Source organism: Schistocerca americana, chromosome X (genome assembly GCF_021461395.2).
Source record: "Schistocerca americana isolate TAMUIC-IGC-003095 chromosome X, iqSchAmer2.1, whole genome shotgun sequence".
Classification (NCBI taxonomy): domain Eukaryota; kingdom Metazoa; phylum Arthropoda; class Insecta; order Orthoptera; family Acrididae; genus Schistocerca; species Schistocerca americana.
Genome location: NC_060130.1, coordinates 269751005 through 269777745, shown reverse-complemented (window position 1 = coordinate 269777745; position 26741 = coordinate 269751005). Strand labels below are relative to the sequence as shown.

Below are 26741 nucleotides of genomic sequence, written 5' to 3'. Positions count from 1 at the left end.
TATAATTATACGGTTGTCATTCTGGTTAGATATTTGTGTTCTCTCATGAGTTGTACAAATTTTCTTTTGAAGCAACAAAACAGTTATGATTTGTTGCTGTACATTTACTTTCATTTTAGTTCATTACCTACCTATAAGCTTTATTCTAATTGCATAAATCCTCTGAAAATGTCATTATGTTCATAGTAAGACAAATGTGGTATACAAGTATATGAAATTGACAAGGCTGATACTGCTTCAATCCACATAGTCTAATAAACGTTTTGCTGCAATAGTATTTTTAAAAACACTTAACCTTTCTTGGTTATTTATTAGTTTCTGTCTTCTTAATATTATGGTTTGTACATTTTCTGAAATGAGTAAAATGAACCAGTAGATACTTCGCATACTACTCAGAGTAATTTTTTTTCTTAACTCATGAAATATTTTTATTAAGTCATACGTGGACATCATGCAGATTGTGTCAGATGAGAAAAGAATTCTCACCCATTGTATGAAAAAGTTATTCACAAAATTCTTGCCGTGAAGTTTCACTATAGTAGACTAGTACATATTTTCACGGACTGTAACAGTGTCCCAAGAGATTGTGCATTGTGTGTCATATATTTGTAAACTAATATATCAGGATAGAATAGCTCTAAACAGATTCAAGACACTCCATACCATGAGCCATTTTTAGACAAGAGAACTGTAGAACAAGAATCGCTGTTGCATTAAGTGAGAGATGCTGCAGTGATACATTGTGGGGGGACTGAGTTCCCCACTTTAACTTAGACTTTTGTAAGGTTATACAAACTACTTTGAAGTCAAGTTAGGGTTTTTTTCATCAGTCAACTGATTTTGTACTTCTTCCATCTCTAACGATATTCCTTGAGGTTTCAGGATTGCAGCCAGATAATGTTGACTTCTTGCCACAATATTTTGGCTGGCAACCATTCAGCCATCTTCAGGTGAGTGTCTGCCACTGGAGATTGCCAGTTCATGCTGTCGGCTTTATAACAAAAATTGGCATGGAGACGTACGAACATTGGCGGCCATCACAGGAGCATCCGCTATCAAAATCCGCACCCTCTGCAAATAATGTTCCATACTTGACACGCAGGGGCATGTGTAAAGCTGAAACTACATGTCTGCCCTCTGTTGGAATGCACACTTGTAGATTTTTGTAGCAGAATTATCCATAGAGTATGCTGTGGTAATACCATGTTCAGCTACAGCCAACTCACTGGGATGCGAAAGGCAATTGTGGCACTAATGTTCAACACATCTTTAATATATTGTGCATATTGTCTGACATGTGTAAACTTTGCCACACTGGCAAGGAATTTTGTAAATTCCAGCCTCCCGCAGTAGTATGACTTGTAGTTTCATCTTTACACATGGATCTGTGTGCCAGAGGGCATAAATTTCAATAGAGGACACTCTTGTGACATCTGCTAATGTGCATGTGTCCCCACACCAATTTTTGCTGTAAAGCTGACACCATGAACTAACAATCTCCTGTGGTGGACATTCACCTGGAGATGGCTGAACAGTTGCCAGCTGAAATAGTGTGGCTAGAAGTCAGCAGCTAGAATCCCAAAACCTCATAGAATGTTCAGTATGCTGGGTAAACTTCAAGAATCACATCTCTAATTATGTTACCATAATACCGTTGATTACATCTAACAAACATTTTGTCTATTTTAGACTCTAATGCTTTTCAAAATTATTTAGTCCAGTATTTTTCTTTGACCACAGAGCACTTGCAACTATCACTAATATTTTTACCAAATCACAGCATAGTGTGTCTGGTGCACTTCAACTGAGTGAAGAGCACCTGTTCATTTCTGAATATCTGAAAATTGTCTAAGGGTCAAAACTGGTCATGGATAAATTTTGGTGCAACTGCTGCTGAGTTTCAGTAGAAGGAAATTTTTTAATACTTGCAGCTGTGATTCTGCTTCTTCTTTATTGTAATTTATGTGATACTTATACCAAATTACCCTTAAATTATTAAATGATTTTAGGATTGTAATCATTTCGTTATGGAAGGGCTATACAAGAAACTCTGGTAGTGACTGTATAATGGTGAAAAACTATTCACTTCAGTATATATACTGTCATCTCACAAATCTGACCCAATACATTTTCTCTAGAAACACAAATATCCCTTTTAACATGTCTGGTGCAGTTAACTTCATTTTTTTAAACAGAGGTTGTCAATATTGTGTTGAGGTAAGTTCATGGACAGCAATGAAACAGTTACAAGGATTCGAAATAGCTCTGCCTGACTGATGAAAATAAATTTCCTTACAGTTTACTCTCAAAACATTTACATATAAATTGTGAGACTAAAAGTTATGAGAGCACCAAATTAATTACAGTGAAAAATTTTTATCCTACCACATATTCTGGAATATCTTTGTAACAATAACAAAAAACTAATATGTTTCTTTAAAAAATAACAAATATGAAAAGAAAGAGAAAAGCCTATCAGTTACAGATTAGCTAGTATGATATTCCAATCTTATTTCTTTTTGACCTGTGTAAATAGACACTGCTATGTGTATAGTATACCATTGCATGCTTATGTTGCAATTTTTTAATACGAAAACCAATGAGGCTGAAAGGGAGAACTGTTAATTCAGTGGTGAAAAAGATGCAGGGTGAATGTTTAATTATGGGAATATGTGATTTCATAGCCAGCGAATTGAAAGATCCAGTTTTACACAAAGTAGGAGGAAGTATTCAACACATATCTCAACAAGACAATAATTACCGGAACACCAGAAAGGCTCAAGAAGTTACAGAAAAAGCTCCAGTTGAAGAATTTCAGCAAGAATTGCCTGACACGGTAGAAGGAACAGGTGAATAACATACAATTTCTTTGTTAAAATTTAGGTGTGCTTCTTACTATGTTTGGCAATGGATATTCGACAGCATTTTGAATTGTGGATGGTTACATGGACATAATATAGGGAACAGCATCCATAATATAGAACTTAAAATTGTTATTAATAGAGATTTAGATTTGTGTTATACATTTTCTCTTGAAAGCATTTAGTAGACCATAGATTTTAAAGTATTTTGCCTTTATAAGATATTTTCATTTGATCATGTATGAACTGTGAACCATGATTAAAATCAAACTACAACATTCTTCAGCTTAATGGCATTTATGTTTTTAGAGTGTTCTTCCTCTTGCATGTTTTGAGTGGTCTAAGTATTAATCTATGATGGGACTGGTATGAAAAACACTTAGATATATTGTACATCATCTTCTTATTTCCTCAAAATTAAGACTTATTGTGCACTGTTAACATATTTTTCTCCATTTGTTTTTAGGTGATATATCTTCTGATGAAAATGTGGATATAATAAGGCAGACTTCAGCTCAGAAAATGAGAGGTAAATAAAATTTTCACATATGTTTCATTCATTTAGATGAACATAGAGGCAGGAAAATCAAAAACTAGTTACTAAAAGTTTTATTTTCACCAAAGTATGGGTAATAGATAGACATTGCTTCAAAATTTTAACAAGTAATCCATTATCAGCAGTCAAATTCCCCCCTTTTTTATTTTCTAACTAGTTTTTCTGGCTCAAGAAACTAATTACCAAAAGTGGGATGCAATACAAAAATATTAGTTAATTCCTGTGACTATATGAGTACATTTAATGAAAAATGGCACTCACTTTTAATGAGAACCTTACATGGTTGGTAGAGCTGTATACTATGTTAAAACATTTGATCACTGGTGATTCATTTCAAACTTCCAAGGAAAGTATCACATCAATATACTCATACAAAACTTTAATGGACCACACTGTGTACTGGTAAATTTACTTCAATAATTGATGCAAATCAGAACTGTTTAGTAACCACTATTATGTCACACCAGTAAGTCTCTTTTGCTTTTTGAGTGCTTTTCCTTTGCTTTTGAGTTGAGCTAGTCTTTGGCGTGGCCTATGTCCTTTCGATCCTTCTATAATTAGAGCTTGTGCTCCATCTCTAATGGCTGCACTGTCAATAAAATGTTAAACTCTAATCTTCCTTCAGTCCTTTCTTTGGTGTCTGTTGTTAAGACAGTGTAGCATTAAAATTGGCATTCAGTCACAGAAACTGCCTTCAAAGTTAATGATACCAGTTGCTTTACTGGATAATAACAAGTAGAGATGTTCCAGTATGGCAGAAACCACTAAATCAACTACATATCCAATAAAATATTCTCAGTTTACAAGCTTTTGACAACTGTCTCCACCATTGTCATCAGGAGTTTATATGGATGTAATGGCAACATCTGGAATTTTCCAGAGAGGGCTGGAATGGTGCATGGCAAGTTTGGCAGCACCTAGTGGATCCATCCCGCTGCAGGACTGAGTGACGTCACTTGGTGTGAGTGACCAGTGCCACATTTGAAACTGCCTCTCCCATGTCCCTACAACTGTCAAGCCTATGTCTTTGCAAAGACGTAGGCTTGATGCTTGCAGGTATGTGGGAGGGTCAGTTTCAAATGTGGCATCAGCTGCTCACATCATGTGATGTCACTCGATCCCACGGCAGGATGGAACCACTAGGATCTGTCAAGTTCGTTTTATGTCCATGCACCACTCTAGCCCTCTCTGGAAGGTTCCATATGCCGTCATTACATCTAAATAAGCAGACCAACCCTGCCAGCCCCTGCAGTCAGTGATTTCCACTCCTGATGATGATGATGGAGACAGCTGTGGAAAGCTTGAGTGTTTCATTCAAAATGCGTCATTCAAATTGCTTCTCAGATTTGGTTATTGATAACTTGATACCAGTGTCTGAGTTTAATTTGTACAGCACTGAAGATGATCACTATGTGGTCGAAAATCGATTCTGCTATCAATAAAACATCAATATTATGGCCAATGCTGACCTTCCTTTTAATTTGGATATGTTGTGTCTTTTTAAAATTAATGGTAAGACTGTTTGCAGATACTTACCATTTCTTCTGTTGCTGTATGTATGCTTGGATTGATTACAATGTTAGTGCCATGTGCGAAAAGCTTCCTGCTTCTTGTATATTAGATGAAAGATCATTTACATATATGAGAGACAATAGCAGACATAAGCCTGAGCATTGGGGAACCCCATATGTCATTTCTCTCCAATCAGAATAATGTCCCTTTAGTGCATTTGTTGAATTAGTAAGTACAACTTTGGTATATTCTTTTGGTTAGGAATGACATCATCCATTGGTTGGTTTTTCCATCAATCCCATAAACCTTCTGTTTGTCTAGTAGAATACTGTAATCCAAACAGTCAAATTCCTTAAATAGATCACAGAAAATACCAACCAGTGCTATTTTGTTGTTTAATGCTTGTAAAGCTTGGTGAGTGAACATGTAAATGGCATTCTCAGTAGAGCAATTCTAATGAAAACCAAACTGTGGTTTTCTGAGGATATTGTAGTTGCTCAGGTGAGATACTGTTCTGGAATACATCCTCTTCTCAAAAATTTTGGAACATGATGTCAACAGTGAAACAAGTCAGTTATTATTGAGATCTCTTCTATCACCTTTCTTAAACAGGGGTTTAACAGTGGCATATTTCAGTTTCTCTGGACAAATTCCTTGAGTTGCTGATGCATTACATATTTTATATAAGACAGTGATTCATCTGAAGTAAATGACACCAATAATAGACATATGTATTTAGTATTGTTTCACATTTATAAGTAGGTATTTTTCCACTGAAGCTTATGTTCTTCCAAAGTTACATTTTGATCCTTTCAGATGTATTCATCTGTCATGAACTCAAATCTATTGTGTAGATTCCAACAGGGTAAGCATTGCTATTCCCAATTACCTTATATTTATTTAAAATTTACTTAAAATTAATTATATCTTGTAATCTCAATGTTGCTTCTCCTCCATGTTCCAGCCATTGAGTCTGGCTTGTTACTATGATTCAAAATGTTTACATGACTTGTGTGTCAACATTCACTATGTGACCTGATGTTATAAGTTTGCTTCATTTCCTTTATATATATATATATATATATATATATATATATATATATATATATATATATATATATGTGTGTGTGTGTGTGTGTGTGTGTGTGTGTGTGTCATGGTCATGATACCATATTTTTTCCTGTTCACCAGATTTCCAATCACCATCCAATCTACCTACAGTGTTGAGGTATCAATGGCACAAATAATATTAGTTTTTTCATGCAATTTTGTAGTTAATTCATTTATCTGTCTATTTTTCCTAAGTCTAACAAATAGGCATTCCAAAAGAATTATTTTCTCTCACTGGCATGCAATCAATGCTTCGAGTTCATGAGAACATTTTTCATTAAGAGTTTGGCTAGATCCAATGTAACTTAATGAATTACAATTGAAAACATGTCTTACACCATGTAGTTATGTTGGCAATGCAGATTCCATACTACTTACTAAATGTATGTCACATTCACTTAACCCTCAATGTATAACTTATGTGAAAATGCATATAAAGAAGTATTTGTCTTGAAGAAAAGTGTGCTAGATTTGCTTACCTGTTTTTGCTTTTTCATTTGGGTGCAACCTCTTTTTCATGTCATTGCTGTGAGGTCACAAACAAAGTCATTTCAATTGAAACAAGATGGCTTTGATGATGTAGGAATAAAACTTCCTACATTTAGTCTTCATTAGTTTCAAGAGCTGCCTGTGGACTGCAGTATCTTGAGAATCAGTCTGTTTCCTTGTGTATTTTCTGAGTTGTCCAGTATCACTGGACTAACTTCATTTTCCAATACCCACCTCTAGAATAGTACAATGTCCCAATGACAGTAAATTCAGTCTCTGCAACTGTAGAGAAGTATTTGTGTAAGTTTATGACTTTTTTTTTGTGTGAAAAATGTAGACTAGTAACACATTAGACAAACAAATGAGAAGATTTGTATCATAACCAAACATACTTGAAAGACTCGTGCTCATGTTTGTAATAGGTTGTCCAAATTGAGCGTAGTTGTTGGCAGTTTTACTCACATATATAATTGTCATTCCGTTTCTGTCCTTTCTGCTTCAGGTATGTGATGTAAGAAATGTAACTTAACAGATTAGCCCCAATTAGACAGCACTTTTTTCCCTCAAAACTTCTGTTAAGTCTTTAGGAACAACGAAAACGATACAAAAATCTAAGTGCCAAATCCAAAATAAGCAAGTTCCCCTGAAATAATACTAGTGAAAAGAAAGAGTGATAAGTACCTTCTCACTATTTGGTATTCATAGGTAGAATTTTTCCACAAGTATAAAATGAGATTGTTTCTACATATGTTTTGGGGCTTGCATTCCCCTGTTGTACGATATGTTACCATACTTTCCATAAATCCATCTCTTTCAGTTAAAAACTGTCACTGAGTCCTATGAGAACTTAAGCCTAGTTCTTGTGAAAAAGCTAATTATAATTACTTTGCATGTTACACACTGAACACATTGTGTTTTGTCAATGTTAACAAATCACCTGTTTTTCTGTGAAACACATACTGTACTAACTGTATCTTCTATGCAGTGTAGTAATTTTTCCCACTGATGTAACAAAAAAGGAAACTTTTGATTTTTTTGCCATAGCATATAGTGGTTCATTGATATGCATGAGAGAAAAATAAGACAGCTACTTAATTCTGAGAAGAATATTGTGTAGATATACTGGGGTATACAATGAGGTACTCTGTTACAGCCTAAAAGATACCTACTGAGTAGAGGCTTTTAATTATCCAAAATAGGATCTGACAGTGATTTAAATATTTAATTATACTGATGCTGTTTTAGGGAATTAACAGCATGATTTGATGTGTCAGTATATAAGTGCCAGACCACAAATACGAAAGTGTGGGATTCAATCTCAGTCAGTCATATGATTTTTTCCTATCACTTATTGCTTCTTCTATCTCTGGCAATAATTTGATAATGTGCGTAATGCCAAGTTGCACTTTGGTTCAGAGTCCACATTCACAGTAAGTCCTGCTCACATTAAAGGCATTTTCGACAGATTTTTAGTTAGTTATTGCCTTAGCCATCCGCAAGGGGAGGCGAGAGGGTGCATTTGCCTTCCCTCGAATCTCGGTACAGGATTCTAACACAGGCTGTTCATAGGAAAATATGCCTATTATTTGACATGGTGGTGATTTTGGCATTGTCTTGCATTCAAGGTGGCAATAAATATTTGCAGATCATACAGATCATTGCCAAAATAGTCCCCAAACTGTTCTGCGCCTTCCACATACAGTATTTGTTGGGATGTAGAAAGATACCATTCCAACATGCTGGTGTGCAAATTCTAGCTCCTATTCCCAGAATAAAGTTAACATGGCTGCAGTATACATACCCAGCATTCATCCTCAATTCCCACAAAGATGACCCCTTCTCCTACTGCACAACTTAATCACAAGTTTTTTACCATTCGCCTGTGGTTAAGGAAGACCCACTGTGACATACTGATACCACCTTCATTTATAAAATCATAGTGCACTTGTAGCAGACTGGGAACATCATGGTCTTTCCATCTGTTGCTGTGTTCATTTTCACCTCATCTATGGACCAAAATGCATCAATTGGAGAGGGAAAATACCATTTTCTCCACTACAAGAGAGGGGCAAAAGTGAGAAAAGTTAAATTAAAAAAGATCCTCAATATAAGAAATGGGACCTTGTCAACTTCCATATGGGTGGAACACAGCATAATAGATAGTCATACTTCTACCAAATCAATAGTCAAGTTGTTATTTAGCACAATGTGTCAACCTGGGGGACAAAGGTCATCTTGGTTGAATCCTAGGCTGTTAAGGGTTGATTGTACTAGTGAATTTATGACTGTTTTGGGAGATTTCTCATATTAACCTTGTTGAATGCTGGCCTGGGTCACACTTTACCCAAACAACCAGCTTTAAAAACATTTTATTGAACATTAATCATACCAGTCAACTTCAAAAATTGGAAGGCATGAAAACAATTCAATAAATGCATTAATATGATGAGCTGTGAAGTTTTGTAAGCAAAGGTTCCTAAATTTAATAAGCATTTTTAATTTTTATTTCCTCTTGCTTAACTTTTAGGTATATTAATCATAGGCAGTCTTGCTGGTTATTTTTCTTAATAGTCAACTGGAATTTCTCAAGTTTTCCAATATAAAAAAATTGCGATTTTCGAATATTTCCCCTTCTTGAATAAATTTCTGTGGACACCCATGCTTACTGCCAGTCATGACAATTTATGCATTTCCTCTTAAGTGGTCGTATCTTAAGAGATGAACGTTTCCTTCACATAAGATACTTCGGTACATTTTTGTGCTGAAATTATTGCTTTTCTTGTTTTTCACACTTTGTTTTGTGTGTTCTTTATGAGGTGTGTGTAATTTTTTTTTTCAGTAATTTTTTTTATCTTATGGGGTTTTACAGTCTCTTGTATTATGTCTTTTGATGATATAAAGTCTTATGCATTATGTATACTCTAACTACTAAATAAGTAACGTACATATAATTTGTATGGAATAATTTATATTCTTTTCTTACAGCTCTAAATATCATTGTGGATTGCAAACTGACTTTTTTTTGTTTTACTCAAATGTACTAGTCATTTTTTATGACTTCATCTGCATCTATATTCCACAAGACACTTTATTTTGTGGCAGAGACAATGTACACAACTATAATTTTTTGCATTTCCTGTGCTATTCTTGAATGGTGAGCAGGAAAAATGATTGTCAGTGAGTATCTCTATGAGCTCAAATTTCTCAAGATTTTCCTCTCGTGGACATATTGCAAGATATATGTGCAGAAAATAGTTATGTTCCCTGTCTCTTTTTGCATGATGCACAACAGCTCCCTTGTAAGTTTGCCCCTGAAGTTTGATGAGCTGCACTTGCTGCAGTAATGTGATGATATGTGGCTTTGTTTCTGTGATTCTTCTCTAAGTTATCCATTAAATCAACCTGATAAAGAGCCCCAGACTGATGAACAACACTTTAGATTTGACCAAACAACAGTTGACCAAAACTGCTGATTTTCAGTGATCTACAGATTTTTAGTGAATTTGTTGGTTGTACCTTTGATATTTTTATCCTATCATGATACATGCTACATCTGTCTGATAACTGTATTATTCTTTTTATTTTCATTTCAGTCCTAGCTTTCTGACACTGTTAGAGTGAATTCACTAAAACAGTGAAAAAGCATTCATGTCTTTCACAGCAAGCTTTTAACACATTACTTTGGCTTTATTAATGGAGGGATAAAAACACACACACACACACACACACACACACACACACACACATACACACACACACACACAGAACTTCATAGGACTGATGCTCAGACTGTATGCTGTGGAACTTGAGATGTCAGTAGTGTTAGTGTCATGACTTACCATTAGGCACATGTACTGGTACAAAGACGTACGGTTGAAATGCAAGCATCTTTGTGCATTACAGTTGCAGTCAGTCAGCAAGTGTCTGGAAATGTGAGCAGGGCTTTACTTGTAAAGCTGTTTTGTCAAAACAACAGCAATAGTGCTGCTGCTTTTTGTGAGTATCGATCCATTGAAGGAATATGGAAAGGTCCTCTTTCTGCATCAGGCTTGGAGAACATGATTCAGAAGTTTGAATTAACTGACGATTTGGGAATTGCATGTGGGAGACACTAACGGCCAATTTTGCCACAAATTGTTGAAGAAGTTACTGTTGCCATGGCTGAGAATGGTGGACACAATGTGCAAACTTCAAGCATTGAGCGAGCTGTGTCATGACAGCTGAACATTCCGTGATCCACTGTTCAAAAAGTGCCACAAAAAATTGTGAAATGGTATGTCTAGTGCATTTCCAAGCTGTCATGGATGCAGATGGTCATTACATTGAGCAACATTTGTAGGCTGGAACATAAACATGGTATGCAATTAACAAATGTTAACCTCTCATGTGGAAATTAAAATGTTTTTCTTTCAATGGTTTATTCATTACTTCTCTTCCACAAATGTTTTCACTAAGTTCCATTGTTGCATGATCACTCATTTTTTATTTGGGCCCTCTCAAGTAGCCAAAGTTTAATTATAACTACCCTGTATTATACACATAAGAGATAGCAGAGACGAGCAGAAATCACAAATCAATTTTAGATCCAGCATTACAATGGTACCTAAAAGGAGTGACTAGACACAGGCAAACTGTTTCTTCAAGAAACATGCAATGTGCTCTACATAATAGACTTCACAGGATAGAAGGGAAATAGTTTATAAAGCACAACAAGGCCTGCCAAAGCTCCTCATGTTGCTATCAGCACTTTATGTCCAGTTGTTACTAAGTGAAACCTTTGTGTATGAAAATGAAAATCAAAGATTTCATTGCTGGCATTCCAACAATTAGTTTAAAGTACAAGTGACCAAACACTGGGCATATCCTTCAGTGAAGAGTGATAAACTAAGTAGATAAAAGAAGTTGAATAATTGTTGTAGGTTCCAGTTAGCTCTACCACAAAGATCAACGTTTTTTTGATTGCTGTATGGGCAATTTTAATTTGTGTAATTTTTTTTCATTTTTATTTTTGCATAGGAGATTTGCAAGATTGTCATAACACATATTAAATTGTAACATAGATGATGTAATTACAGGTTTGATCTGTTCACTGCTTAAATACTGTTATTGAGTAGTTCTGCCAGAATGCCAATTTTTTATTTAAATTTCACTGCATATAGGCTACTGAAGATGTACTGATGTATGTCTTTCACATTCACTCTGTGAAACAGATATTTTGTAATAACTGAATATTCAGTGTAAATGAAGCAGACATTTATTTTGAATGCGTATTTCACTGTAACAAAACAAAGCTTTAAATGAATTCTAGCCTGCATTGCTTGGTAGAAACAATCCAAAAGCATACAGTAGGAGATGATTATGCCAGAGAATTTACGATGAACTGTGAAATTCACAGCTGCAATTCAAGAGGGCTAATTAATTTCCACATAGCTTATGTGTGTCTGTTTAGGGTTTAGAAACAACTTTTGTAGTCCAGTGCATTTGTTTTTAACATATTACTGACAAACATGAGGCACAATAATTAAGGCCTAAGATTCAGAATTATGAGGAATGGTGTTCAAAAGTAACTTATCTATGGTTTTCCAAAACTGATTAAGGCAAATCCTGGAATGGTTTCTGGGAAAAGGATGCATCTACTTTCCTTTCCTATTCTGTCCAATCTGAGCTTGTGCATCATGTATAATGATTTTCCAGTCAATGAGACAAACACAAATCTCGCTTTCTTCAATTAAAAAAAAAATATTTGCAGTCTTATTTGCCTTATATGTGCACCTTCTGTAGCACACTTTCAGTAATAGACTTTTTGTGTATGTTTGTAATCAAAAATCTATAAATTCATGATTTCATAATTCTTTAACTTTCACACACTTTTCATGTATGTCTCTTTAACTGATTGTAACCAATTCATCAGCAAGGAATTTTTCCTCATTACAGACTTTAACACTGCTTTCAGTTCAGCTGTAGACTTACAACACAGAAAATGAACCTTCAAGTGTGCAGACTTCCTCACACACACACACACACACACACACACACACACAGAGAGAGAGAGAGAGAGAGAGAGAGAGAGAGAGAGAGAGAGAGAGAGAGAGAGAGATTTGGATTATTTTAAATCAAAAATAATATATGAATATTATGAAGAAAAACACTGCTTTTTTAAAAGAAAAATTATACTTAGACCATGTGTAAGAGTAGCAAATGATCGTAGCTATCTCCAGGAATGCAGACAATATTTTTCTTCAAAAGAGCTGAATATTGAGACATGACAAGTAAAACAATTGGATAAAGGTTTAGACTGTTGGTTGAGTTTATGTACCATACAGCTGACCAAGAGATTGTGAAAATTGTGAAATGTCCATTATTTCTTTTCCTTTTTCACTAATATTATGAAGATTTTAAAAAATAAAAACTTTAACATAAATAAAATGTTGTTTGATCCAGAATAACCTTTGTTGGAAATATTCAACTTAAAGCTCAAAACAATTTTGAGATGTGTTAAGAATAAAGGTAGTGAAAGTGAAAAAGCTTTGTTTTCCGTCTTGGAATCCCACCTCATTTTGTGCTTCATTTGTGTGAAGAATATTGTGGTAAAATATGAGTGGAAAGAGAAGATCCTATGTCTTGAACAGTCCAGCTACATAAACTGATTGAATTTGATTAATTATTGTGTGATCATTAAACATCTTTCTTTTACAATTAAGAGCTGGAGCCCTCAAAAATAATTTTTTATGCTCTGGTATTGATGAATAACTTCTTGGAAATTTGAGAAAATACTACAGAGCTGGTAGTAATAGTTATGTGTGGTTGGTTAAAGCTAGTTGTCAACATATGAGAAATTGTTTATTACTTTAATGACTTCATCAGAATGTAAAAGTTGTTAAATTCTTAAGAAATATTGTTCATTTAAATGTACACCTCAACATATTTCTTTTAACCTTCATAAGTTCCAAATTATGTAGCTGCACACTGGGTCCATTTCATGCTGTTAATAATCTGTCAGGATTCACAGCCTGGAACAATACCCATATCCAAAAATGCTTCCTGATTTTAAGTTGTGGTATCAGTATAAAGTGAAGTAACATTTGCGAGAAAGATTAGTTTTGATCCTAGATCTATGAAAAAGTAAAAGTTCATTGTAATTCAACTCAGTTCAAACCAGTTTTTTTTTTCAATATTTTAGAAGCTATATGTTATTAAAAAGTATAAGAGTAATGGAAATTTGTGGATGGAGTACTGCATGAACAAAGGAAAGGCAACCACTCAACCTATAGCAGGTCAATGCATGGAGCACAGAAACACATGATTCACACAGGCTTTGGAGCACTAGCTCTTGTTCTAACAACAGTACACACACAAGCACACAGACACTGAAACACACACATCTGTGGCTTCCACAGCAGTCTTGCCATGGACGCTGGAGTGTATGTTTGAGTGTCTGTGTGGTTGTGTGCATAAATGTGTGTAGTGCTGCTAGGAAAAGAACTAGTGCTTGGTGTTTCTGTGCTCCGTGCATCGACCTGCTGGAAGTGAGTAGTTGCCTTTCCTTAATTTTACATGTTATTAAAAAGTGTGTTTTCTACTTGGAAGTTATTAAATTCTTCGGTTTTATTTATTGTAACAGGCAAAGCATTAAAAAGTATTTTGGGTAGGTAAAGTACACTTTTTTGCTAAAAGTGTTTTGTGTATGTGTGTCTCTGTGAAAGTCATCTTTGTTTCTTGTTCCGTGGTTATGAACCTGTTTGTTCAATGTTGAAAACTTTTGGTACGATTTCAGAAAGTGCGTGCATTCGCGCGCCCACACAAACACACACACACACACACACACACACACACAGTCTTACACATTAAGCCCTGAAGTATCATTATATTAAATTAGTCATCATATAAATTATTTAAAGATGTGCCTGCAGAAAGTTTTCATGGGAAGGAGGGTATGGGCAAGACTGTAAAATTGCCATTTTTTATATAAATGAGTTGGTCAGTTTTCAGACATGTGCTACAGGAACAAAATATTATAGGTGACACAAAAAAACCTACTATACCCCAGAGAACTGTAGGTTATCTTCTCAGATTCTATTATTCCAAACTTTAGAAAAACATTTGACATGGTGCCCCACTGCAGGCTACTAACAAAGTTATGAGCATATGGAATAGGTTCCCAGATGTGTGAGTGGCTCAAAGGCTTCTTAAGTAGCACAACCCAGTACATTGTCCACATTGGCAAGTGTTCATCAGAGACAAGGATATTGTCAGGACTGCTTGAGGGAAATGTGATAGGACCACTGTTATTATCTGTATAGGTAAATGATGTGGTGTAGATGATGAGCAGCAATCTGCAGCTTTTTGCTGATGATTCTGTGGTATATGGGAAAGTGTCATCATTGACTGACTCTAGGAGTATTTAAACAAAGTTTTTAGTTGGTATGAAGAATGGCAGCTAGGTATAAATGTACCTAAATATAAGTTAGTACAGATGAGCATTTAAAACAAACTTGTGGTATTCAAATATAGCATTATTAGTCTGCTGCTTGACACAATTACATTGTTTAAATATCCGGGTGCAGTGGTGGCTGGTGCTCATTTACATTGGTGGGGCCTAGATAAAAAGTCAATAAGTTTTATAACAGAATTCCTCTGAATTGTTTGTTACATAACCTTCATTTATGTCATACTGCTTAAAACAGTAGAAAAATAGTAAATATGGTAATTGTACAGTATTAAATATAGGCCTAATCCACAAATTACTGAGCTAATAATAAAGTACATACAGAACTGAACCCAATTTTTGTGTGTGTCATGTTTGTAATACTGTAGTTGGTTGATGTACACCAACTGCTTGATTTCTAGCATCTCTTCCATACTTATAAATTAAATGGCGTTTTTAACAAACAATCTACCTTAGTAATTTTAAAATCATTTTAAGAATATTCGAGTTTCAATCACAGAACTCCAGAATATGGAACAGTACTGTGATGGACCTCTTTGATGTTTGCAACATTTCCCATTGATGAATGATAATGGAGGGAATGCAGGACTGAACATGTGAGACTTGTGTTATGTGTCAACAGAGCACTTAATTCATACAGCATCTACCTACAGATAGCTCACATTCAGCAATGTAGATTTTACTGGTACTTTTCCACTGGCTTGTAGGATCTCAAAGATTGGCCACAGGGTCTTGAAGCAAATAATATGCTGTTTGACCAAAGACTTCCTATTCATACCGATTTCTGCCAACTGACGACTGGAGTTGATCTGTTTAAGCTAGACTGCTTCAAGGATAGAATATTAAGAGAATGGGAAATAGATCTCATGTATAACACACCATTTCATCTCATTTAAATTACCTGCCAGGAAAGCATTAAATGAGAGCTACATATGTCATTTTGAAAAATATGTAGCCAAAAGAATATGTGCCAAATATAACAGAACTATTGATATAGCAGAGCGGGTTAATGAAGTAGCTGCCTTCAAATTTCAGTAGCAAGAGCTGATGAAGAACAATGACACAGATTTCCATGTGGATATTTTGAATTTGTTTTCGATGTATGGATTATGATATGCTTATCCATGCATTAAAATAGCTTTGAGGATGTTTATGACAATTTCAATACAGTTTTGGCAAATTAAATGTGATGATAAACTACTTACAGTAGAGTTTATGTTGTTCTCTACATACATAAATGATTTGGCAACAGGGTTGGCAGCAGTCTGTGGTTGTTTGCTGATGTTACTGTGGTGGAAGGTAAGGTGTCAAAGTTGAGTGACTGTAGAAAGGTCCAAGACTGCTTAGACAAAATTTGTAGTTGGTGTGATAAATGGCAGCTAGCTCTAAATGTGGAAAAATCCAAGTTAATGTGATTGAGTAGGAAGAACAATCCTTTAATGTTTAGTTACAGTATTACTAATTTCCTGCTTGACACAATCAAGTCATTTAAATATGTCTATGTAATGTTGCAAAGCGATATGAAATGGAATGAGAATGTGAGAACTGTGGTATTAAAGGCAAATGGTCAACTTCGGTTTATTGGGAGAATTTTAGGAAAGAATGGTTTACCTGTAATGGAGACTGCATATAGGACACTGGTGTGACCTATTCTTGAGTACTGCTGAAGTGTTTGGGATCCCTACTGGGTCAAATTGAAGGAAGACATTGGAGCAATTCAGAGGTGGGCAGCTAGATTTGTTACCAGTAGGTTTGAACAACATGGAAGTATTACGGAGGTGCTACAGGAATTCAAATGGGTATCCCTGATGGGAATACAGTGTTCTTTTTGAGAAATGCTATTGAGAAAAATTGCAGAGCCAGCATTTGAAGCTGACTGCTGAACAATTCCGTTGCTGCCAACATAGATTGCACATAAGGATCACAAAGATAAGATTCGAGAAATTAGGGCTCATATGGAGGCATATAGAAGTCTTTTTTTCCTCGCTCTATTTGTAAGTGGAATTGGAAAGGAATTCACTCATAGTGGTACATTGTACCCTCTGCCATGCACTGTATGGTGGAATGCAGAGTATCTATGTAGATGAGGATGTAGATCTAGAGACAGACTGTCAAGTTCAGCTTTCTTGTTGATGGAATACAACACTGTCCCTAAATTTGACTTCAGTGACATATCAGTGCATTTGCTGTGCTCAAAGTGAGGAAATGGACAGTAAAATTACAGTAAGAACACAATTCCTGGAAATGAAGGTGTTCTCAACAGTTAAATATAGCCCTTTTTGTGTTTTTTTTTTTTAGTTCCTGTTAATGACTCATATGTTGTTAACAGTTTCGTTCTTCATTGTACATCATGATAAAATCATTGTACAGTAGCCGCCGCAAACAATAAACATAGATTTTGTTTTACTTTCAATCCTTTAGGAAATGTTGTAAAATTTGTAGTTTATATCTACAGTGGTACATACAATTTGTTGTGTGTATAATTTTTCACCCATATAGCTCATTCAAATAACATTTTTCAATAACACTTCATTTTTATGAAACCTACATTACAAATTATGAAATTTCCTATATCTGTGTAGAAAAAAGATAGTTTTTCTGGGGTGGGGAGGAGGGGGGGCAGCTTAGGCAGTTCTGCAAGGGGCATAGCATCTCCTTAATACGACTCTGGCTATAGGTCCAAGCCAGCAGCCCCTGAACATTGTGTAGATGAGCAGCCATGAGGGCAAGGAAGGGAGAGACAGCAGGGTTCACTGGGGGACAGGGGGGGGGGGGGGGGGTTGTATGTGTGAAATACTCCAACCAATGGGCCCACCCAAGCTGGCCTTTTGCTATGATATGGCAATGGCTGAAGTAGAATATTGGAAATGGCTTTGTCACTTTTAAGTTTGAAAATACGTTTTGCTGTACCTTTGTTTCCACAGAAGATCACACCCTATCTAAACAAGCTGTTCATATATGTGTAATAGGCTCACAACAAAGCTCAGTGCTACAATTGTCCCGTAGCATTCTTAGTACACTTCATCATTTACATAGCTGTTTTATTCCAAAATTCTAGATGATTTTCTATCTCAAGTGTTCATCCATCCAATTGCCAAAAAATTTGGCATGTGCAACTTGTGTAATATTGCAATTCTCTAACTGAACTCTCATGATGCTTTTAACTTAAACTCTGTTATTACTGAAATTCATCTATACCATTTTTACTTATTTACATCCAACGTATTATCTCCAAAGCACTCTCTGGCCTCATTTACTGTCATAGAGACTTTCTGCTGAATGTCGTCCTTGGTGCGTCCTTCCATTAAAATAATGTTGTCATTGGCAAATAAAAATGCATTTGCTCTGATCAAGTGGCTTGATAAATCACTGATATATACCAGGAATAAAAGAGGACTTAACTCAGAACCCTGGGCACTCCCATATCTAAATTTTTGTACTTGAAAGGTATTCCGTGTCTTTGTATTCTCTGTTTCTAGGAGAGATAGGAGTAGAACAAATTGTAGGTTAATCCCCAGACCACATTTCAATGTAGTTTCATAAGCAGTAAGTTATGCCTGATTAGATCAAATACCTTGTATAAATATAAGAATTTGCATCCGACGCAGTTAGGACCACTCTCATGAAATGAAAGACTGCTGGTTCTGTTGATCTGTTCTTCCTAAACCCATTCTGATAATTAGTGATTATTTTATTTTTGTTCAGAAAATCAGCTCATCTTTTATATATTGCTCTTTTGATTACTTTATAAGAAAATGTGTCAATAGTGACATAGCAGGATATCAGTAGAACTGCATTGAATCCCTCTGAGAAATGTAGAAACAGCCCTTTTAAAAAAAAAATTCTAACACTTTTTTATCTATGTGAATTTCTTTACTGTAGAAACCATTAAAAATATTATAGTTTTGCAACAAGTTGCTTGCTGTTGGACAACATTTTCTCTCTAAACGAAATCCAGAATTGAAGACTACTTAGTTAAATTACCTACCTGAGAATACATTCTTATAACTTCTTTCATGCAGTGATATAATTTTGTTTTCATGCAGTGATACAATTTTGTCAGGTCATTAATCAGCTAAATTCATTTGTTATACATTGTAGCTTTTCTGAAATCAGTTTTGCAGTTTTATACATTTGAAACCATTGTGCTGATTTATTCTGTGAAATATATCCAGTATTTCAGAAGTATCTTCTACCTAATACTTTTTTTTCTGTATAAAATTTTAATGTATCCTGAGAGTTTAAGAGTCACTAATGTTTTGTTTATTATTTTATGCGTTATATTAAAGTTATGAAGAGAATCATTTTCTCTAGAATTTTAAAACATAATGTACCTACTAGAAATTTTTGCAAGAAATGTCATTTTAATTTTCTTTTACTCTTTCCATGAATTTTTCAGGTGGAATGAATTGACAAAACTTAGACACCTGTAATCAAGACATGAGGGATGTGATTTAAAGAAACCATGAGACAGACCTAAATGATATATTTTTTATCTGAGGCACCATTTCAAATGAAGTGACAGGGAAAGTTAATACTCATAGCGCACCAAGGACTAATGAATACCAAGAGCCCTCTGGTTTAGTGAAACAACTTGTGGGCAGACATTGTTGACAAATTCTCAAGTCAAAGAGCAATATTATATAAAAGCTGACTATAATGAATATATCATGTACATTTCATATATTCTGGAATCTCTCCACTATAAATCATAATCAACTTCACCAGCTAAAAGATTGGGACTTAATACTGTGAATAATGAGTCAACATGTTACTTAAATTCAGTTGAATAGTGTTCTACACACTACACATATGCCAGTTAATTTATTCTTTTCATTCATGTATACATATTCCTAAATGTGATTTCAGACTGCAAATATCAGTACTGGTGCAAAAGTAGTTACAGACTTTTGTGTAATTCTCCGGCATAAAACAACCAGGAAACAGCTTAGAGAAGTGTGAAACAACACATTTTTGATCAAGTTATAATCAAGGAATGTGCAGGACCCTTGCATGGAGTAATAATATATGTGATGGGTGACATTTGCACCCCAGATTAGAAATAAATGGAATTACTGTGTGTATGTATTTTGAATAGAAACCACACATTTCATGCACATGCAGTGAATAAAGGCCATAGAATTCCCATAGATTAAATAAATGAAGGTGTGCTATTCAGAATATTTGCACCATAACCTAGCATCTGGATGCAACATACCTGTTTCATTTAATAACAGATAATGATTTTTTGGCTATTTCAGAACGAAGTAGTGAAAATGTATTTCAGTTCACTTATGGAATATTTATTTGCCCTGGTCTGGGCATCATTAGCAGTCCTACAACACTTCAATAATGGTTTTGGAAAACTGCAGAAAAAATCATAATTATACCATAAAAACATATAAAACAAATATTGGGTCTTCTACCCATAAGCCCATTATACACTTGTATATTTGCTATCTTAAACAGCAAACAATCCACCATATCACAATCTTCTTAATATGTTTGTTACTTTAAGCAATGAAACAAAATGTAGTGTTAATTGAGGGAATAACACAGCTGCTGCTCTGTCACTGCCATTGTAAGCTTAATGCTACACTGTGGGGACTTGATTGAACATAAATACACACTTTAAAGGCAATGTGCACCTCCTAGGTGTAATTCAGACAGGTTAGAGATAGTAAACTGTGATTACTTTTTACAACAGTTGCATATAACTACAATTTAATAGTACCCAAAGTTCAAAAAATGTCTTGGATTTTTAATTCATAAGATGGGTCTGATTATACACAGTCCATATAATCTTTCTCATTTGTTGTGTACTTAAGTGCTCCTCATTGTCTTTCTGACTAAAACTCTACTCTTGGCTCACATTAGCAAACCATTACTGCCCATGTCATCAATCTGCCATGTCCACAGTTTTCCCGATATATTAGTATCTGTCAGTTTTTCTTCTGCTGTATTTACAGAGTCAAATTGAAAAAAACTGTGATATTTATTTACTTTCCAGAATGTGTATTCAATGTAGCTGTGCAGTATTGTGTTTTATTGGCAGTTTTTGTACTGTTATCAAGATTTGACCATATAAGTCATTGTTTCAGTTTTAATGAGTTCATTCATCTGTTGTTATTATGTTTTTGCTTTGTGCAAAAATCCTTGCATATTTTAAAATATTAATTCAATTAAAAGCTTAACTGAAAAGAGATTTATTTAATTTGTTTTCCACCAAACTGTGGAGCTGTAGTATTTCATAAATTACTTTATTTTTCCCCCATGTACTCATGGTATCTAACTGTCCTCTTTTCAATATTTTCAAACAAAAGTAATAGGGTCCACTTTTGCAATTGTATATACAATTTCTTCCAATTATATTGTATAATAGACTTTGTTGGTCTTGCAGATGTTCATTTTACAAACAAGAACTTGTATTATTATAAAACAAATGAACAATACTGTAATCAAGCCTGTCAGAAATTACCGTATAATCCTCCAATATATCCAAACCTTCAACATATCCCCATACTCCTAAGTTTGACTAGTTTTATATATAATCTTAACATAACCATTATGGATAACGTATTACATATGGAAACCTTAAATGTGAAATATAACTATGAAACAGAAACAGAACTATGAAATATGAAATAGAAGAGATCAGTTAGGCTGTAACCAAACTTTTCACAAATAATAATCCTCCATTACATCCAAACCTACAGCATGCACAGAGAAAATGATGGTCGTTCCCCTAATGTTATGTCTGAGTAGGTCTATGCTCGAAATTAATATAGCCATTATAGGTAACTTGGAATGACTGATTTACTGAAGACATTAGCTTCCCAAGAAAATTATCACAATAACATTAATAGAGAAATATAATACAGGCTACCCAGAAATGAAATACAAAACAAACTTTTAAGATAACTGCTGACCTGAAGTTATCTACGTATTTACAACAACAATGATAAAACTTACACTGTAAATAGGCCTTCATGAAATGGAAATATTGACAACAAGCCTAATAATAAATCATATGTTGAAATATGAACACAGTGAAAATTATAGAAGAAGTGGTGATACAGTTGTGAGTATCATATTATGTTAATAAGAACCTCAAAACAGTGAATTTCCGCTGTATGGAAAGTAGCTGAAGACGAAAATTTTCATCTTAGTTCAAATGTTATCAGCAGTCTTGCAACAGTTTTAATGTGCAGTTTGTGATCATTGTGAAAGAATGATCCTGCTATGAAAATGTTTCTGAGCTGAAATATAAAGATTTTCATATTCAGTTACTGTGGTACTAACTAACTAACCAACTAACTGTATGTGATTTTGTACTCTATACATTTGTAGTACATTTTTGCACTGGATAATTATCTTAGTTCACCTTTAATGTATATGTATATCTATATGTTATGTAATGCTGTGTAAATTTTGTGATGAAATATATCCATATATTTAAAAATCATAGTTTTTTTTCCTTTATTAATCCAGTCTTGTTCCATGTTTCAAGGTTCTGTAGCCAGAAATCTGACAAATTCTGTTTTGTGAGTCCCCTTCCCAAACCCATTTCATTCAGAATTAACACTTTTCTTATATAAAATCCTAATTTTTAATCAGTTTATTATGAGCTTATTCAGTTTTTTATTTTCTGCAGCGCATAAATGTCCGGAAGTGGCACTGTATTGTTTAACATTAGGTGACAAACTAAATTAGCTTAAAAATAGTACACTTAAAGGACATGTTATGGAACAAATAAACAAAATAAATTGCTCAAATTATATTTTTAATAAATATTTAGCTACTAATAATGGTTTTAAAATTATTTATGTCCCTGCATTTAACACATACCCAATAAGACACCATATGTAACTAAAAATTAAATGTAATGTATTTCATCAGGTTCATTCCACTTTTTAACATCTTTTTCTATATGTATATACAAAATTTTATAGTGAATGTGTTCAGTAGATTTACACTCTATACATCATACACCTTGCATTAAAGAGCATTGATTGGTTTCGTTTCATTGAGATTTGTGCATTCCATGATATGTTATAAATTTATATATATATTTAAAGTGGTACCATGACTATCAATATGGCTATTTCTTGATCCTACTTTCATTTCAATTGCAAAAAATATGCAGGACTTTCATCATTACTGTGATATCAATTAGTAGAACATTAGATGTAGGTGTATCAGCTGCTGTTTTTTCTGCCACAAACATTACTCCTATAGCACAATGAACTGTTTTAACTGTGCATATTAGTAATGACTAATAACAGTGCATTATTTCTGCACTTTTTCTTGTAAGTTATGGTTACTGACATTTCCCTTAATCACATGTCTGTCATTAGTAACACATTTATTGAACAGCTGTAGCCTGTAACCAAGATAAGTTGCTCCATCCTGGAAACTGTAAGTAAAGTGCTTCTAATGAGGAGACATGTTTTCAGCTCCTCCTGAATTATATATTTCAGTAGCTGCGCACCTTTTCAGTGCATAGTGCTTTCGGCGAAATATTCAACTTCCTTTGAAGGTATAGGTGCAGGTTAATAAGTCATTTCACTCTCTGCTGTTCATTTTTGATACTTTAATGTGAGGGAACCCTACCCCCTCTGCATTTGTAACTTTTCCACTTCTGTGTTTCCATTTTAATTGCTGGTGAACCTATTTTTATGCAAATAGGTACTGATGTTTTCTGTCTCAGTGTCTGTACTTTAGCTAGTTATTCCAAATAGTGACAACATAAAATTATTTTACTTTGATTTTCAACACTTACCTGTATTTAAAAATGTATTAATAATTAGTTATTGACATGAAACAGAAAATTTAGTTTCTGCTTCTCCAATTTTGAAGGGCTTTCTGTATAATATAGATACTGTATGAATGCCATGAAGAAGGATAACTTTTGTGGCTATAGAATAAACCCATTAATATTTTTCTGTGTCATATAGTGCTCTATCATTGTTTTGAAGATTGTATCCCTAATTGTAACTGTAACACTCTGTTTCTCTCTTTTGTGACCTCTTAGTGGTCATTTATATGGAAATATATGTAGCTTTCTTGAACCCTCATTACTCTAACTTCTATTACTGCTGATTTATAGAGCTGATGTTCTCAAGAACAAAATATGATGATATGAATCCAAACAACCACTGGCAAATAAACATGGTTTTATCTAATTATCAAACATTTTAACCAAAAAAGTTTTGCTGTAGACAATGTAATCTAAATCTTAGGCAACATCCATACTATACACTACTTCATACCTTTCCTTAAAGCAGTTATTTACCTAATTTTATAAAACCTGATTTTTCAATTTATCTAGCCTCTTTCCATCCTTACAGACACCGTCTTACTTGTGTCTGCAAATTCTTGTTAGAATATTTATCATCATAATATGCCACTTCTTTCTAATTTATGTGCACCACTCTGAATGGAATGTTGGTTATCTGAAACATATTTGTTTCTGGATTAGAGAAACCATCACATTCAGAGCTGCAGATACCATTTCAAAGAGTAGAGGATGTTGGTTCATGAGAAAAATGTCTTCAGGCTGTTCCATGCTCTTCACAAATGTTTTTAAATAAATATTTTTAGTGTCAGCGTGTAGTAATCTGGTGAGAGTGGTCTGCAGTGCACATTATAATTCAGGAAAGTCTGCATATATCAACAGCTGGAGTGATAAGGAAAATGTCAATGTTACATAGTATTTACAGCTTGCAATAAAATGTGAAATATTTTAATTAGGAAGATGTACCAAAGAAATTTATAGCCTTTACAACATACAGTTTGTATTCCGAACTATTTATAAGTTCTTACAGGTAGTAAAATCTGTTATTGTGTATATCTGTGATAAAGACTACAGCAAAATAGCTGCTATCATTGCACAACATTTCCCATTTATTTTGTAATTTCCTTTTATCAGCCACTGTGTTGTGTGTTGTATTGGCAAATGAGAAGGAAAAATATTAACTCTGATATAAAGTGACTAATGAGGACTATTCATTGTGCTTAACTGAATTACATTTGTCTTATTTTTAAGCCCATTTGATTTAACTCAATACACACTTTGAAAAAGTGTAGTGTTGGAGTTATCCTAAAGTCACCTATTGTGATTTACTGAAGTATCGTTAGCCAGAAAATTTACATATTGGTAAATATCTCAGTCTAATTCAGTGCCAGGTTGTGGCACAATAAACTGCTCTTGCTCACTCATAACTATTATCCTTCAGATAAATATTATCTCTTCAGTACCTCTAAATTGCAATTTTTGATAATAACTGAATGCCTTCCAAAGATATTGCACTTGTGAGTAAGTGCTGCTACTAGCCTAACTATTAACATCCGAGCCATACAGGATTTGAAAGAGAAGACCAAATCATTGCTTGTCTATTTTTTCAAAATAAATTAAGGAAAGTCGAAGAAGAGGTTCATAGTATCTATTAGTGTTAGTGTAATAACACTTTCTTCAATACAATGGGTTTCTAAAAGAAGACCAGTCACTGTCCATTTTAAATTAATTCTCTTACTTTATCATCAAAATATATTATCTGATAACATTTTTGAGTGTATGGAGATGTGATGCCTCCAGGTGAGCTGACAGTGACTTCAGCGAGCTCCCCACCATCGTCTGGGACCCCACCAATAGCAGAAGGTTCTCCAAGAGATGGCCGCACACCAGTCCAGGGAAATGCACTGAGTCCATCACCTCCTGTCAGCTCAGCAGCAGTTGATGTGGTCCCCACAAGCCGCACTGTTGTCAGCAGTCCATTTTCGGTCAGCCGTGAATATGCATTCACTCACATTCACACCCAACCAGGACAGGTTAGTTACAGTTAAATTTCTACACCCGAAACAGTCTCTGAGTTTAGTTGTATTTTTGCATATATCCATACTACTAGCAAATATGGTGTAGCATCATTAATGAGAATAAGCTCAGTATTTTATACAATATGTCATAAATTTAGTACTCAGATGAAAAGAAATACAAATGAAAAATTCCTCCAGTCAAGATGTGCTGCTTAGTTTATCATGAACATCAAAGTTTTAAACAACAAAAACACACTAATTTGCAAATTAGTAGTCTCTTGGAATCTATGTGATGGACAGAGTTGGCAGCTGAGGTGGCTATTGTGACCTTCATTAAGTTTAGTCAGCATAGTGTTGCATGAACTGTTGACAACCTCTAGGTCGATGGCTGATAGGTGCTGGAAATGACAGTGGAGTGGATATTTCTCATGTCAGTACTGACAAGAGATATTCATAACCCTGATGGGGGAAGGTAATTCAAACCTACAATACTGGATGGTATTGTATAATGAGCAGACACTCAGCTTTCAATGGAAAGAGTGTGGCTTCAGCTGCCAGACTGCAGTTGTGTGTGTGTGTGGTCTTCTTTATTTGTAGATTATTCACATTCTACCAGAATTTTCCAGTCTATGGTTTTTAAATGTAGCTTTGTAAGAGCCTACTAGTTCTTTATCCCTATTAAAAAACATGATCAAATAACATTTTTCATTTTGAAGAAATACTGAGAAATAACTTCCTGAGTCGAAACAAGGCCCCGGGAGTAGACAACATTCCATTAGAACTACTGATGGCCTTGGGAGAGCAAGTTCTGACAGAACTCTACCATCTGGTGAGCAAGATGTATGAGACAGGTGAAATACCATCAGACTTCAAGAAGAATATAATAATTCCAATCCCAAAGAAAGCATGTGTTGACAGATGTGAAAATTACCGAACTATCGGTTTAATAAGT

General features: G+C 34.5%; 1 protein-coding gene across 7 annotated transcripts in view; it reads left to right on the top strand.

The window, feature by feature from the left end:
* Positions 1-26741, top strand: part of LOC124556761 (nuclear factor 1 X-type) — a 587449-nt gene that overhangs the window by 537514 nt on the left and 23194 nt on the right. For 5 of the 7 annotated variants that reach the window (XM_047130767.1, XM_047130763.1, XM_047130765.1 and 2 more), the window contains 2 exons: positions 3328-3390; positions 25572-25804. In XM_047130767.1, the coding sequence (XP_046986723.1) occupies positions 3328-3390; positions 25572-25804 (296 nt within the window). Of the gene's footprint in view, positions 1-3327; positions 3391-19373; positions 22394-25571; positions 25805-26741 lie in introns of those variants that run through there. The other 2 variants (XM_047130768.1, XM_047130764.1) reach the window with 2 other exon arrangements.